The following is a 15,887-nucleotide window of genomic DNA, read 5'->3' on the forward strand; positions in this document are numbered from 1 at the left end:
ACTGGCTGAAAAAAATAAGGAAAGAAACAAAAAAGCCGCATTTGGGGAGGGGGGAGAGCCACTTGTGAGTCACCTGATGGCTGCCCTGGAGGAGAAGCTTCCTTCCAGGCAGCCAGCAGAGGAGCTTTAGAAATGCAAATTAACTCTGCTGCGGGAAGTGTGCACAATGTCCCAGGCTCTCCTTGCCTGCCACAGGAATTGGGCTGATTCCCTCTGCCCCTCACCCCAAGCTCTGCCTCCCTGCACTGACGGAATTTGCATCGCTAAAGGCAGAGCCCACACTGAGCATCTCTGACTCTGCAACAGAAATCCCTGAAGCTGCAAAGGAAAACAGCAAACGGAGAATGTTGGGAGAACTTCACTCACAAAAGCGGGGGGGAATCATCCCTCTCCCCACTCCAACATCTGCTGGCACTCTCTGTGTTATACAGGGTGGGTTTGACCACTGGGCTGCTTTTGCTGACACAAGCGCAGCGAAATCACTTGGGAATGCAAGGATGTGATGACTTAATCAGAGAAAAGCGGTCAATTGATGCATCCCTGGCCTTTTTGGGAGCGCCCAAAAATGGGGACAAGATGAACGGCCACCAGAACAAATCCTACAACACCATGGAGCAGCCCCTGGGAACCCGAACGAATTCATACCAGGTGCCAGAGAACCCACTGATCATTTCAATGCATCATTAGATCACAAGCTGTCCTCCAAATCATAACCAAGCACACAGCTCCAGCTCCTGACCTTCTCACCCACCAATCCACTGCCATGAGCAACGCCACATTTCACCCTGGGATGGCATCAGATTCTCTTCCAGCAGAAGGACCAGGAGGTTGTGGAAAATTAAATGACTCAAAGTGCTCTTGGCAAAGAGATGGCCAAGGAAAAGTGGGGAAACAGAGAACAAAGGAAATAAAACTTCACAGAGCCATGAATATCGGCTGTTATACAAAGTGGGGGTGCACATTAAGGGGCACATGCAGCAGGCGGATCGGGAAGTCTGTACCTTCCAAGGACCTCAGCCACTGCGGAAAGGGACACGGAGATGCGGCCGGGCAAATCGGCATAAAAAGGAGGCTGCGTCCTCCAACGCTTGGACAGACCCCACGGGAAATGCCCCGTGGCCTCTCCCTTTGTCCACGAATAAAGTTACTTTCACAGGACTCCTCCGGCTCCTCTGGGCACACAAACCTCTGGCCACGGGAACTTTCCCGCACACTCCCGGCCACGGGGCAGCCACCTCTGTCCTACCCACAGCAGCCGGGACGAGCCAGCGCTGCTCCGGCACCGGCTCCTGCCGAGGCAGCAGCGGGAAGGAGACCGCGGGCAGCCGCTCCCGCAGCGCCCTCACGCCAGGGCCAACACGGCGCCCACACGGCACAACGAAGCCGCCACAGCCCCCTGCCGCCCCCTCCGCCCGCAGCCAGCCCCGAGCCCCGCCAGAACCGAGCGCGGCTCCCACCTGCGCTGGGGCCGCCCCCGAGCTCCGCCGCCGCCTCAGCGGTGCTTCCCAGTCACCCCCAGTATGATCCCGGTCACTCCCAGTATGTTCCAAATCACTCCCAATGGGATCCCAGTTGCTCCCAGTCATGACCCGTATGGTTCATTTCACTCTCAGTCCCTCTCAGCAAGAGTTCAGTGGCCCCAGTCATTTCCAGTATGAACCCAGTCATATCGTCTGTGATGCCTTTTGCCCCCATTGTGGCCCCACTTGCTCACAGTATGAGTCCGGTCACCCCCAGTATGATCCCAGTCACTCCAAGTATGACCCTGTCACTCCCAGTATGATCCCAGTATGACCCCAGCATGGGCCAGCTGCTCCCAGGATGATCCCAGTTGCCCCTTGCATTTTTCCAGTTGTGTCCTTTCACCACCACTATGGTTCCAGTCACTCCCAGTAGGATTCCAGTCAGTCCCAGGATGATCCCAAGCATGCCCACTATATCCCAGGAACACCCAGTTGCTCTTGCATGCTCCCAGTAGCCCTCAGTGTGGTCCCAGTATATCCCAGTATGATCCCTGGTGCCCCAGTTCTGCTCCCCCTGGGTTCTGGTCCCGGTCCTGGTGTATCCCAGTCCGTCCCAGTCCATCCCAGCCTGTCCCTCTCTGTCCTGGTCCCTGCCCAGCAGCTGCCACCATTTCCCAGATCCTGCTCCCCCCGCCCCATTCCTGGGCACTGGGACCCCCCTGCATCTCCTTCCCCAGCTCCGGGACCCCCCTGCACCCCCTGACCCTGCACCAACACCCCCCTGCCCCCTTTTCCGGGTATCCACCTCTCCCAGCCCCTGGATCCCCCTTTTCCCTGACCCCGTGGACCCCTGGACCCCCCATTCCCGGCTATCCCAGGGCACCTCAGCCCCAGGCCTCTCTTTGCTGGGAAACCCGAACTGGGCATGGGGCTCTGCAGCCGCTCTGGGATTTGTGATCACCCAAAGGAAAGGGAGAGGAGAGGGAGAAGGAGAGGGAGATTCGGAATCAGGGATTGGGGTCACAGTGCCCAGTCCTGCTCCCTCGGGGGTGGGGCCCCACAGCCACAGGACAAAATGGATCTGCGGGTCCCGGAGCTTTCCCCGCTTCGGGCCGAACCCAGCGGGTTCCAGGCAGAGTTTGGCCGCAGGGCCCGGGAGTTCAGCCCAGCCCGGCACAGGGGTCCCGCAGGGCGTGGCCGGGGAGGGTCCGGGGAGGGGATCCAGGTGAATTCCCTGGAATTCCCTCTTTTGCATCCCCCCCACACACACTTTTCCCTGATCCAGGGACCCCCTGCGCCCCCATTCCTGCCTTTCCCAGCCCCCAGCCCCCTTTTTCCTCAACACCGGGGACCCCTGGACCCCCTTTCCTGGGCACTGGGACCCCCCGGATTCCCCGTCCCGCCTCTCCCAGTGCCCTCACCTCCCTTTCCTTGACCTGAACCCCCATTTCAGGATACTGGGGCACCCCTGCACCTCCTTATCCGGGACTGGGACCCCCTCCTGGATCCCCTTCACGTCTTCTGGGACCCCCTGCACCCCCTTATCCGGGACTGGGACCCCCTGCATCCCTTTCCAGGGCATCCCGCCTTTTCCAGACCCCAGACCCGACCTTTTCCTTGACCTTTGGACCCCCCAGGTTTCCCAAATTTCCGTGTCCCCCCAGTTCTCCACTCCCGGCGCTTCCTGAAAGGAGGCCTCAGGGGGTCCCAGGGTGTTCCACGGGGGTCGCAGTGGGGATCCAGAGGGATCCAGACGAATTCCCGGAAATTCGCCTTTTCCCGGCCCCTCCCCTCCCCTCCTCTCCCCTCCCCTCCCCTCCCCCCTACCCCCTCCCCTCTCCTCCCCCCGCCCCGCTTTACTTCGGTCTCCTTCGCTTCCGATGTCCCAACCTGAGAACTGCGCAGTGACGTCACAGGGGAGTCGGTTCTCCATTGGCCGGCAGGAAATAGCGGCGCCAATGGCGGGGCCGGAGGCGGTGCTGGGGGCGGGGCCAGGGCTGGGGCGGGGCCGAGCGGGGCCGAGCGGAGCAGCGCGATGGCTCCAGCGCTGGGTCTGGGGGTGCTCTTGGGGCTCCTGGGGACCCCGGGGCGGGCGACGAAAGGTGAGTGGGAGCCCCGGCACTGGAACCCGCCGGAACCTCCATTTCCGGCCACCGGGAACCCCCTAAACCCCCATTCCCGGGCACGGGAACCCCTCGGAACCCCCATTTTTGGTCCTGTGACCCCCCTCCATCCCCTTCCCCAGCAACGGCACCCCCCTTGTACACCCTTATCTCGTATCGGGATCCTCCTGGACCCCCATTCCCGGGCACGGGGATCCCCCTAGACCCCCCTTTCCCGTGTCCCAGGGACCCCCTGCACCCCCATTCCTGCCTTTCCCAGCACCCAGACCCCGCTTCTCTCCACACCGGGGACCCCTGGATCCCCTTTCGTGGGCACAGGGACCCCCTGGACCCCCCATCCCGCCTCTCCCAGTCCCTTCCTTGAACCTCCGGCCCTTCCCGGCCCTCCCAGTTCCACCTCCTGAGCCTTGGACACCCCCAGACCCCTCCAGTCTCTGCATCCCCCCAGCTTTCGACCCCCTGCGCTTTCTGATGGGGGTCCCAGGGGTCCGGGAGGGTCCCAGGGGGGATTCTGGGCTCTGGGACCCCCCTGAATTTCCAGTCCCGGGCACTGGGGCTGCCCTGCACTCCTTTATCCTGCACCAATCCCACCCGATATTTCCTTCCCGGCCTTCCCCAGTCCCCAAACCCCCCCTTTTTCTTGACCCTGAGACCCCCTGGACCCCCATTCCCGCTTTTCTCAGCCCCCAGCCCCTCCTTTCCTCTGCATCAAGGACCCCCGAGCCCCCCATTCCGGCTATCCCAGGTCTCCCCACCTCATGACTCCTCTTTCCTCGACACTGGGGACCCCTGGACCCCTTTCCTGGGCACAGGGACTCCCTGCACTCCCTTTTCCTGGGTCATGAGATCCCCAAGGCCTTCCCAGTTCTCCCAGTTCCCCTTTCATTGATCCACGACCCCCCACCCCGACCCCCCAAATCTCTGTGTCCCCCCAGTTCTTCACTCCCTGCGGTACCTGTCTGTGGCGGTGTTGGAGCCTGGCCCGGGGGTCCCCCAGTTCATGATCATGGGGTTCCTGGATGGGATCCCCTTCCAGCGCTATGACAGCGAGCGGGGCCGGATGGAGCCCCAGACGCCGTGGATGGAGAAGGGAGCAGAGCTGGGATATTGGGATGGCCAGACTGAGATCTCTAAGAGGAGCCAGCAGATCAGTGCCAAGAACCTGGAGACGCTGCGGGCCCGGTACAACCAGAGCGGGGTTGGGTGGGGGGAGCCTGGGTTGGGATGGGATCCGTGGGGCTGGGATGGCAAGTGTGGGGCTGGGATGGGATCCATGAGGCTGGGATGTGTGTCCGTGGGGCTGGGATGGGATCTGTGGGGCTGGAATGGGAAGTGTGGGGCTGGGATGGGATCCGTGGGGCCAGGATGGGATCCGTGGGGCCGGAATGGGATCCGTGGGGCTGGGATGGGGATCTGTGGGGCTGGGCTGGGATCTCTTGTAATCCATGGGTTTGGAATGGGATCAATGGGGCTCCAAGGGGCTGGGATGGGATCTGTGGGTTTCCATTGGACTCTGGGGCTCTGTGGGACTGGGACACAATTCCATGGGTCTCTGTGGGTCTGATTCCCCCCCAGATCTCCACACACTGCAGTACGATTACGGCTGTGACCTCCTGTCCGATGGGAGCGTCCGTGGATCCACTCGGTTCGGCTACGATGGGCGGGATTTCCTCTCCTTCGAGCCGGGATCCCAGGGCTTTGTGCCGGCCGACGGCGCTGCCCAGGTCACCACGAGGCGCTTGAATAGTGACGGGGTCACGGTGGAGCGACAGACAGATTACCTGGAGCACATCTGCCCAGAATGGATCAGGAAATACGTCGGATATGGGCGGGAGGCGCTGGAGCGCAAAGGTGGGAGCAGAATTCCTGTGGGAATGTAGGATTTGTGAATGGAGGACTTGGGAACACGGGACTTCCTGTGGGAATTCCATGGGCAGATCTCACCCCCATCCCATTCCCGTGGAATTCCATGGACGGATCTCACCCCCTCCCATTCCCGTGGAATTCCATGGGTGGATCTCACCCCCCTCCCATTCTCATGGAATTCCATGGGTGGATCTCACCCCCATCCCATTCCCGTGGAATTCCATGGATGCATCTCACCATTGTCCCATTCCAGAGCCCCCCGATGTCCACGTGTCCGGAAAAGAGGAATTCGGGACGCTGATCTTGTCCTGCCACGCCTACGGATTCTACCCCAGGCCCATCGTGATCAGCTGGATGAAGGGGGATGAAATCCGGGATCAGGAGACGGAGTGGGGCGGGGTCGTTCCCAACAGCGACGGCACCTTCCACACCTGGGCCAGGATCGAGGCGCGGCCGGAGGAGCGGGAGCAGTACCGGTGCCGGGTGGAGCATTCCGGAATGCCAGAGCCCGGGATCTTTGCCTGGGGTGAGGCTGGGAGTGTGGGAATTGGGAATTTGGGAATTGGGAATGTGGGAATTCCCAAATGGGGATTCCTCTCCCCCTCCTCACTGTCCCGCGTTTCCCAGAGCCGGAATCTGGCGGGAATCTCACCCTGGTGGTCGCTGTGTCCGTCATCGCTGCCATCGTCATCCTCGTTCTCCTCGTCGGATTCATCATCTGGAAGCTCCAATCCGGTATGGGGTCGACACAGGATGGGGGTTGGGAAGGGGCATGGATCCACCCGGCACCATTCCAGGAATTCCCCACCAGGGGTGCTGATCCCACTTTATTTCCACAGGGAGGAGGCAGAACCATGGATACAGCCCGCCAGCCGGTGAGTACCAGCGGTGGATCTGGCTCCGCATCCCCTCCGTGCGAATCCCAGGATGGATCCTGGGGGTAATCCCAGTGTGTGATCTGTGCTGGAATCTCATGGATCTTCTCTTTCTGCAGGAAAAGACATGGGAACCAATGGCTTGACTGCAGGTACCGAGTGGGATTGGGGTGGGATTCCAGAGGGGGATTGGGGAAGGATGGATGGAGTGGGATCAGGTGGGATGGATGGAGCGGGATCAGGTGCAGGATGGATGGAGTGGGATTGGTGTGGGATGGATGGAGCAGGATCAGGTGGGATGGATGGAGCAGGATCAGGTGGGATGGATGGAGCAGGGTTGGTGTGGGATGGATGGAGCGGGATTGGGGTGGGATGGATGGAGCAGGATCAGGTGGGATGGATGGAGCAGGATTGCAGCAGGATTGGGGTGGGATCAGGTGAGATTCCAGAGCAGCTCCTGCTCTCTCCATGGGCTCCACAGGCAGGTCCATCCTGTGGGATGGGGACAGGGACAGGGTGACACTGTGATCCTCTCTCATCCCAGTACAAATCACTGCCTGAGTGATCCACGCAGCGGAGCCGGAGCCGGCCCCTTCTCTCTCAGATTCAGCAGATTCAGCCAAGCTCATCCCACTGCTCCCACCTGTGGTGGCCGGTGAACGTACATTACAGGGGACAGAGAGTTCTCAGTAACACAAGTCCCTGGTACCATAAGAGCCTTTTTATGCTAGGGTGACCAAAAAGGCTTCTCCCAGGATGCACGGTTCTGTTACGTTAATCTACCCCAGGTTGAATTCCCCGGTTGGCTGTTGGCCTCTACCCCTCATCACTCCCCCACAGCTTCCCCACTGGTCCCCGTTCCCTAGTCCCGTCTTTTCCCTGCCCCCGGATAGAACTGTGAGTTTCAGGATTATGTTTGTATTTGCTCCTGCACCTTTTGACAGTGTAGAAGCAATAAATGCTCCTGCAGGAACGCAGGCAAGTACCCTTCTCGACTCTGCTACCGACTGTATTACTGAACCCACCCGTGCGTCTGTGCGTGCCCACGTGTGCCCCACAAAGCCGGGACAGAGACAGTAATAAACGGTGCCCCAACGTGGATGGCCTCGGACCGACCCCGTCTCCGGTAGTTTCTGGACTCAAGTCACATTTTGAAGGAGCCATGGCCCCAAAGAAACCTCTGAGTTCTATCAGGGACTCAGCGGGGGAGACCAACAACCTTCTAGGGAAAGAGAACGCTGGTCTGAAGTCAGCGGACCACCCTCGAGACTTTTATTTGACCCTCTAAGGTAATATGGGTCACTTTTGTATCCTTTTCTGTTAATTTCCTTTTATCTCGAGGGTTGGGAAGAGAGGGAAGATGGGGGCAGAGTTCTCTTGTCTCCTGCAGGAAGTTTCTCTCCCAGTTCTTGTTTGGGAAAATTATCTTTATACCACAGAAAGTTTAAAACATTTTGTTCAATGGTTATTTAAGCATAATAATAATAATATTTAATAAAAATATTTCATGAGTATTTAAAACACTTTGTGCAATGGTTATTTATGTTGGGAGAAGGTTATTTGCTTTACAAGCTAGCAAAAGCTGTTCATAGTCTTGGAGAATGGTTGGGAAATTTTAACCCCAGTATAAAAAACCCTTTATCGCTTATCTGTCCCTGCATCCCTGTTCCCTGTGCCCTGCTTCAAGGGAGACCGGGAGATGGATTCTGCCCGAGTGCACAGGGGTACCACGGTTTCCCTGCCTCCTCCCAATCTTCTTTGTTACCTGCCCAGCGTGGTGCTGGCCAGGCCATCTCGGGTTCTGCCCCAGACCTCCCCCCCGTACCTACTTCTCCAGTTTTCTCTACTTCAAATTTGATCCAAGATCGTGGCGGCAGCAGAGTCAGACACACAATCCCAGCTGCTGCTTTTATTTTTAATTCTCCCACCCCCACTCTGCTCATACAAGATGGTGGCAGCCCTGTGGTGGCACTGGTGGCTTTTTGCCTGCGCACGGTCCCTCTTCCGTGCCCGGCTCCCCCCCCGCGTTGATCTGTGTTGCATCGGCCCCCCCCCTCTGCCGGGGTCCCCCCCGGCTGCAGACCCTGCATGTCCCTCCTGTGCCCCTGGCCCCTCCATCGCTGGTCCCGCTCATGAGACCCAACCCACCTCACGTTCCCACGAGGCCGAGAGCGGGGGTGGGGAATCAGGGGGATGGGGAAGCAGAGATTAAATGATTTACTAAGAATTGGTTTGTTAGGAGCAATGCATACCGCTTGCCCAACACTTATTGTGCCTACCAAAGCAGGATGAGAAGATATGAGACTATTGATAAAGGCGAAGGACTCTTGACCAAAGATCCTGGTTTTAACCTAAAGCTAACTCAAACCACTCTTGAAGTTTGTAGACTCAGCCCAGGGACATAAAGAGCACGCGCAGGGAGGAAAGGTGAAAAGTTCAGGATGAGGAAGACCCTTTACTTCATCTGAGGAAGACTCTTATTTCATCTCGGAGACCCCTGCCCGCGACCACCAGACAACGCTGCGCAAGCGCAACGCGGATGTAAATGACTTTTGGGCTCATTGTAATACGAGGTGAGGCTGGGCGGGGCCAAGTAATGAATATGTATAGACGGATTGGGAAACGCAATGAATATGGAACTTGTAACCCGATAAATACCAAGCTGAACGGGCCCGGAGCCGCCGGCAGGGCGGCCGTGGCGCAGCAGAGGCGCCATTGGCGGAGCGTCTGTGCGGGCCCGGGAGCGGCGGCGGCGGCCGGAGCCCGCTGAGGCGGCGGCGGAGCTCGGAGGCGGCCCCAGCGCAGGTGGGAGCCGCGCTCGGTTCTGGCGGGGCTCGGGGCTGGCTGCGGGCGGAGGGGGCGGCAGGGGGCTGTGGCGGCTTCGTTGTGCCGTGTGGGCGCCGTGTTGGCCCTGGCGTGAGGGCGCTGCGGGAGCGGCTGCCCGCGGTCTCCTTCCCGCTGCTGCCTCGGCAGGAGCCGGTGCCGGAGCAGCGCTGGCTCGTCCCGGGGGCTGTGGGTAGGACAGAGGTGGCTGCCCCGTGGCCGGGAGTGTGCGGGAAAGTTCCCGTGGCCAGAGGTTTGTGTCCGCAGAGGAGCCGGAGGAGTCCTGTGAAAGTAACTTTATTCGTGGACAAAGGGAGAGGCCACGGGGCATTTCCCGTGGGGTCTGTCCAAGTGTTGGAGGACGCAGCCTCCTTTTTATGCCGATTTGCCCGGCCGCATCTCCGTGTCCCTTTCCGCAGTGGCTGAGGTCCTTGGAAGGTACAGACTTCCCGATCCGCCTGCTGCATGTGCCCCTTAATGTGCACCCCCACTTTGTATAACAGCCGATATTCATGGCTCTGTGAAGTTTTATTTCCTTTGTTCTCTGTTTCCCCACTTTTCCTTGGCCATCTCTTTGCCAAGAGCACTTTGAGTCATTTAATTTTCCACAACCTCCTGGTCCTTCTGCTGGAAGAGAATCTGATGCCATCCCAGGGTGAAATGTGGCGTTGCTCATGGCAGTGGATTGGTGGGTGAGAAGGTCAGGAGCTGGAGCTGTGTGCTTGGTTATGATTTGGAGGACAGCTTGTGATCTAATGATGCATTGAAATGATCACTGGGTTCTCTGGCACCTGGTATGAATTTGTTCGGGTTCCCAGGGGCTGCTCCATGGTGTTGTAGGATTTGTTCTGGTGGCCGTTCATCTTGTCCCCATTTTTGGGCGCTCCCAAAAAGGCCAGGGATGCATCAATTGACCGCTTTCCTCTGATTAAGTCATCACATCCTTGCATTCCCAAGTGATTTCGCTGACCTTGGTGCAGCAAAAGCAGCCCAGTGGTCAAACCCACCCTGTATAACACAGAGAGTGCCAGCAGATGTTGGAGTGGGGAGAGGGATGATTCCCCCCCGCTTTTGTGAGTGAAGTTCTCCCAACATTCTCCGTTTGCTGTTTTCCTTTGCAGCTTCAGGGATTTCTGTTGCAGAGTCAGAGATGCTCAGTGTGGGCTCTGCCTTTAGCGATGCAAATTCCGTCCGTGCAGGGAGGCAGAGCTTGGGGTGAGGGGCAGAGGGAATCAGCCCAATTCCTGTGGCAGGCAAGGAGAGCCTGGGACATTGTGCACACTTCCCGCAGCAGAGTTAATTTGCATTTCTAAAGCTCCTCTGCTGGCTGCCTGGAAGGAAGCTTCTCCTCCAGGGCAGCCATCAGGTGACTCACAAGTGGCCCCCTCCCCAAATGCGGCTTTTTTGTTTCTTTCCTTATTTTTTTCAGCCAGTATTCTATGAACTTTTCAGGAGTTAAAGGGTCAGTTTTAAAGCTCTTCCAGTTTTGCAAAATGGAACCTACAGGTGAACATCGAAAAACTCATTCCAAAATTCTGCCATCACTAACAGCCCCGCACACACATACACAAAAAACCCCAAAGCAATAAAGATTTTTGCTGCTTCTTCCCCTAAGACTAAAAATTGACTCTCACACCCCTGGCCCAGACCAAACTGACAATATCAAGGTAGGATTATTAAGAAAAAACATTCCAATGCTGTAACTTTGTCACCGAAACTGTGGGAAGAACAAAAACTCCCCAACGACCTTTTTAGTGTTAGAGGATCAAGGCATTACTTTATTCTGGCCAGGATGTGCAACAGAAATCATTTCATCCACACATAGCCCGGGTGTGCAGAGAAAATCATTCCATGGCACACGAGTTTTACTCGATTTTTCCTCAACTTTATGCAGTCTAAACCCATAGAAATCCGTAGGTTTAATGTTCATTGGTTCCAAGTTGGGTAGTTCTTAGTATTTGTTTTCCTATTTCCCGGATTGCTTGGCCTCTGATGTTGATTAGGTGCACACTCCTTGATTTCCTTCTCAGCCTTTTCCAGAGCAGGGGTCTCCAGCTGTGCCGGGGGCAGTGTCTGGGGTAGCTGTTCCTTGATGTTTGCTGATGGGCGTTGATGTTTTGTTGATGGGCGTTATCTTTTGGGTATCTTTTGGGCTATTCCCAGTCTGTTGAGATGTTAAGCTCATCTCTGTTGAGTGGTGTAACATCCCTTAACAAACACTTTAAATTCCTTTCGCCAAGGCAGAGGCAAACCAAGCCTGAGTAGAGAAATAAAATTGTAAAGCAATTCTGAACTTGGTATATTTTCCAGCAATCGAATCCCGCCCAGCCCAGAGTGTGAGTGTAACTGAGAGCCAGAGTGGAATTCTCCCGCTGTCTCGCGCAGCAGGTGTGGCGAGTGCAGGCACAGAAAGCTCTGAAGCTCGCCCGGTGCCAGCGAGGATTGGCCCCCAGTGCCTGGAGATGCCAGAGGAGGTGCCCAGCCAGACTATTTCAGCAGAGGATCTGTGGGCAGCCCCCGGGGCTTCCCCCGCTGTGGAGCCCTGGCTGCTGCTGCGGCCCCTTCTGTGCAGGGTCAGTGGCGGCCTTGCATGGTCCTCCTGCAGCCGGGGAGTGCAAATCCGCGGGGCTTCAGAGAGCCTGAGGCGAGGCTGAGGGGTCCCCCCGTGTTCAGCTGTGCTGGCGGCTGTTTCTGTGCTCGGGGACACTTGGAATGGGCCACGCCCTTGGCCACCAGTGGTGCTTCTTTGCGCTCCTCAGGCAGGACCCGATGTCCTGGTTGGATGTTGTGGGCAGCAAAGTGCCAAGGCAGGGTCTGTGCCAGCCGAGCTTCGTGTGGAAGAGATTTCACAAGAGACAGGATTCTGGCCACAGACTGCTTGAAACAGACATCCCTGATCTCCACCCCCCACTAGGTCGGGAATTCCCAGGGTGAGGAATGGAAACATCAGTTCCAGGGGAGATAATTGAATATCTGCCCTGGGTCTGGCTCTTCTTCTTGCCAAAGCCAATGGCAGCAGCCGTACCCGTGGCATCTTGGTTTCTCTCAGCAGCTTCAGAAGGTGTTTCTTTATTTCCCCATTCATTCTTTCCACCCGACCCGAACTCTGGGGGTGCCAGGGCGTTTGGAGGTGCCACTGTGTTCCTAAAGCAGCCAGAACGGCCTGAAGGATCTTTCCTGTAAAATGAGTTCCCCTGTCTGAGTCTGTTGCTTCCACAATCGCATATCTTGGAATTGTTTGTTCCAAACATGCCTTAAGAACTGATGCAGGGATTGCTGAAGCAGTCGGAAATGCTTCTGCCCCGCTGTGAGCTGCCATGCTGTTAGCAGAAGATATTGAAGCCTTCCTGCTCAGGGCATTTCAGTGCCAGGCTCTTCCAAGCACCCCCAGCTCGGCCCTTTGAGCTGAGCATGCGGGCGCTGAGCTGCGCTTTGTCTCATTCCCTTTCCTTCAGAGCAGCGTGTCTTGTCACTCTTTTCCCTTCTGCTGCCCTTGCAGAGCCATCCCTAAACACCTTTTCTCCCTCAGGCCAGGGAATGTCTGGTAAATCTCTCCTAGCCCGGGTCTGGAGCTCTGTCACTTGGCTGCAGCCATGGGTTTCTTGCCAGCCCCGTGTCCAGGGCCGTTCAAACAGGAGGCTGGGTTCAACCCTTGCCCTGTGCTCAACTCTGAATCCTCCTGTTCCATCCAACGAGTTTCATTCTGTAAGAACCGAGCGCTGCTCATCCATTTAGAGGCTCCTTTGGTTAACAAAGCTTTAACTTGATGCCAGGCTTGAACAATCAGAGATTCTGCTGCTGTCAGTTTTCAGGCCTCAGTTCCCATTAAAGCCGGGGCTGCACAATTCTGCAGACAATGAGGCCACTCTCTGGCCACTGGGTTAAATATCTGAGCCCAGGAATTCCTTTGGCATGGCCCTGATTAACATCCCCATGCAATTCAAATGGTTTTTCCCTGTCTGGGAGGGCCAGGGCAGGAGGTTCAGTTAATCTGCTTTTGAAGCCTTGAAAATTGTGCTTTCCTTCTGGTGTCCATGATGGGGTTTCTTGGCTGGCAGGAGAGGAGTGTTGTAGGGAGAGATGCCTGGCTCCAGAAGCGCTGCCTTTAGCAGGGCCTCAGTAAGAGGCTGTAACCCCTTCCTTGCCTCCCTTGGAACAGGGTATTGCATTTAGACACCACTTGTCCTGGATGCTTCAGAGGAATTTGGAGAGGCTCCATATCTGATTTTCCCTATTTCCCTGGGGCTGCCCACACTTCTGGGTTCCCTTCAGCAGAGGCCTTTGCAGACATTTGACACCAAGGTACAGCAGCATTAGCCTCTGTATCTCCTTTGACAATATGAATTTGCATTCCCACTTCAGCCACCAAATCCCTTCCCAGTAAATTAAAATCACAGTTAGGAACAAACAGAAATTGATGGGTTTCAAACCCATCTCCCACATCTACTGAGAGTGGTTGAATAAAACACCCCTGCTCATCTTTCCCACTTATTGCCTGAATAATGAAAGAACTTCTTGACAATTTCCCCCCTTAGGTCTCAGATTCGGAGTGGATGGAGAGGCCCCTGTGTCCATCAGGAGCGGCCTCGTCTCGATCCAGACGCGCCCTGAATGTTCTCAAGGGCTCTGGTGCGGTGGGTCCCTGGTGTGCTGGGAGCTCTGAGAGCCCTGCCAATCCATGTCCATCAGGGCTGGACTTGCTCGTGCTGAGGGTGCTGCTGTCTGTGCTTGCAGTGTCCTTGTGGCCTGCAGCTGGAGCCCTGATTCCTTGCCAGGGGCTGTTTGGGTCGGCTCTGCCGTGCCGAGGAGGGCAATGCCTGTGCCAGGTGCTTGTGGCCGCCGCCGTCCCCTGGGTGCTGGGGCCCCCTTGGGCCCTGCGGTTCATCCCTGGGGGGCTGTAGAAACTCTGCCATGGCCTTTGCCTTCACCTTGGCCTTTTGCTCATCCCTTCTTGCATTCCCCTGCTGAGCCTTTCTGGCCAAGTGCTGCAGGGGCTTCTTGTGCCTCTCCTGCAGCCCCCTCAGTGCCTGTGGGTGCTCATCCTCTGACAGCTGCTGAGCTTTCTGCACAATCATTCGTTTCTCCAGTGACCCAGAGAAGATCGATGAAAGAAAATCCTGATCCTTCCACATCCAGCAGCCTCCTGGGGGCCGGGGGCCACTGCCGGCCCTGCCCGGGGGGTGTTGGGGTCAGGCAGTGCCCGGCGCTGAGCCCCGGCTGCCCCACAGCCCCGGCCCGGCCCCGCAGCTCCCCACAGGCCCCCAGCCCGTGCTGCCCTGTCCTGCTGCTCCCCCCCACAGAGAAACACCCTGAAATCCTGAACTTCTTTGTTTCCCTGTCCTGGAAAGCAGGGATACAAAGGAGGTGGAGCTGGCTGTGAGGATAAGAGGGTTTTGGCCCTTTTTGAGGATAAAATTGTGGAAGGTGCTGGAAAACATAGCAATTCTCACTCTTTTTCTCTTCCTCCTCTTTTCCATCTTCCTTTTCCTTTCTTACCACATAGATTCCTCCTGCTGCTGTTTGCCTTTACCATATTCCTGCACACTCCCTTCAACCAATCCCTTCCCAGCACACCAACACCATCCGTCCCCTGTTGCAGAGACCCCTTCTCGACTTCCCTTTTTACCCCTGCTGGGTGTCCATGTCCTTAATTACCTCTGGGAGAATGTGCAAACTGCTTCAACACTCTCCCCTTTTGTATAGGACACGATGTCCATGGTTGTGTTCGGGCTTTGTTGTTGTTCTGGAAGTTGAGGAATTGAGCAGGAGCTTGGCTGAGCAGCAGTGTGTGTCAATCAGTAGCATTTTGTGGAGCTGCTGGTTTCTGCTTGTGTCACTTGCTTGTGTCCAAGTCCGTGTGGCTGTGTCCGAGCAGATTGAGAGCATGTGTTTGTAGGGAGGCGTTGGTGTTGTTCCTTCGCTGGGGGTGCCCGGTTTTCGGGCCATCCCCCCTGGAGCAGGGTGTCCCCCCTTGGTGCAGGCGCGGCCCTCAGGCAGCGCTCAGCCAATCAGCAGGCGCGGCGCTGGTGACTCAGCAGTTGCCAGGCAGAGCCGCAGCGCCCGGCGCTCCCCAGCTGGAGCCCCCGTGTGGCCCGGCCTTGGCGCCCCCCGCGAGGGGAATTTGGGGAGGTGGGAGGGGGGGAGCGCCAAGGCCGGGCCGGCCCGTGCTGTGCTGGCAGAAGTGGCTGCGGCGGGGGCCGAGTGCGGCCAGGAGCGGCCGAGAGCCCAGCGCTGCCCCAGCCCGAGCTGCCGCAGCTGCATCCCTGCTGGTGCTGTGGGATCCGAGAGCTCTGGGGGGCAGAGCGAGCCAGGGGTGGGTGCTGGGCCTGGGGGGAGGAGGAGAAAGGCTGGAGGAGCAGGGCTGGAGACCAGAATGGTGAAAGGATGGACGTGGGAGCAGCAGGTGGGATTTTGCAGGAGAAGGAGTAGTGTGAGGAAGAAGAGTGTGAGGAAGAGTAGGGACACAGGAGGAGGAGGAGGAGGATCAGGAAGAGGAGGCACCGCAAGGTTCCAGCACTCGCTGTATCTGCAGCCTCCCCCCAGCCCCAGGAGCGTTGCCCCCCCCCACTCCGGCAGGTGATCAGGGAGGGGGATCCACGATTTTCCTGGGGGTGAATCTTGGTGTTTCTGAGGTTTCTTGGGCTCCATGTTGGTGCTTTGGTTTTTTTTGTAGGGGCTGAATGTTTATATTTTGGAGGGAGTTTTGTCTGAATCTTGATGTTTTGGTAGTTTTGGGT

At 57.3% G+C, this 15,887-nt stretch overlaps 1 protein-coding gene across 1 annotated transcript; it reads left to right on the top strand.

The window, feature by feature from the left end:
• Nucleotides 1–3,498: 3,498 nt before the first annotated feature.
• LOC309585807 (class I histocompatibility antigen, F10 alpha chain-like) lies at nt 3,499–7,448 on the top strand (the record flags this gene model as incomplete). Its single annotated transcript, XM_082303659.1, has 8 exons — nt 3,499–3,565; nt 4,522–4,784; nt 5,179–5,437; nt 5,706–5,978; nt 6,080–6,187; nt 6,292–6,327; nt 6,447–6,479; nt 7,277–7,448. The coding sequence occupies 8 exons, from the start codon at nt 3,499–3,501 to the stop codon at nt 7,405–7,407; spliced, it is 1,170 nt and encodes a 389-aa protein (XP_082159785.1). The 3' UTR covers nt 7,408–7,448.
• Between the last annotated feature and the right edge of the window lie 8,439 nt (nt 7,449–15,887).

Source organism: Coloeus monedula (genome assembly GCF_965178545.1).
Source record: "Coloeus monedula genome assembly, contig: HAP1_SCAFFOLD_425, whole genome shotgun sequence".
NCBI classification, from domain to species: Eukaryota; Metazoa; Chordata; class Aves; order Passeriformes; family Corvidae; genus Coloeus; species Coloeus monedula.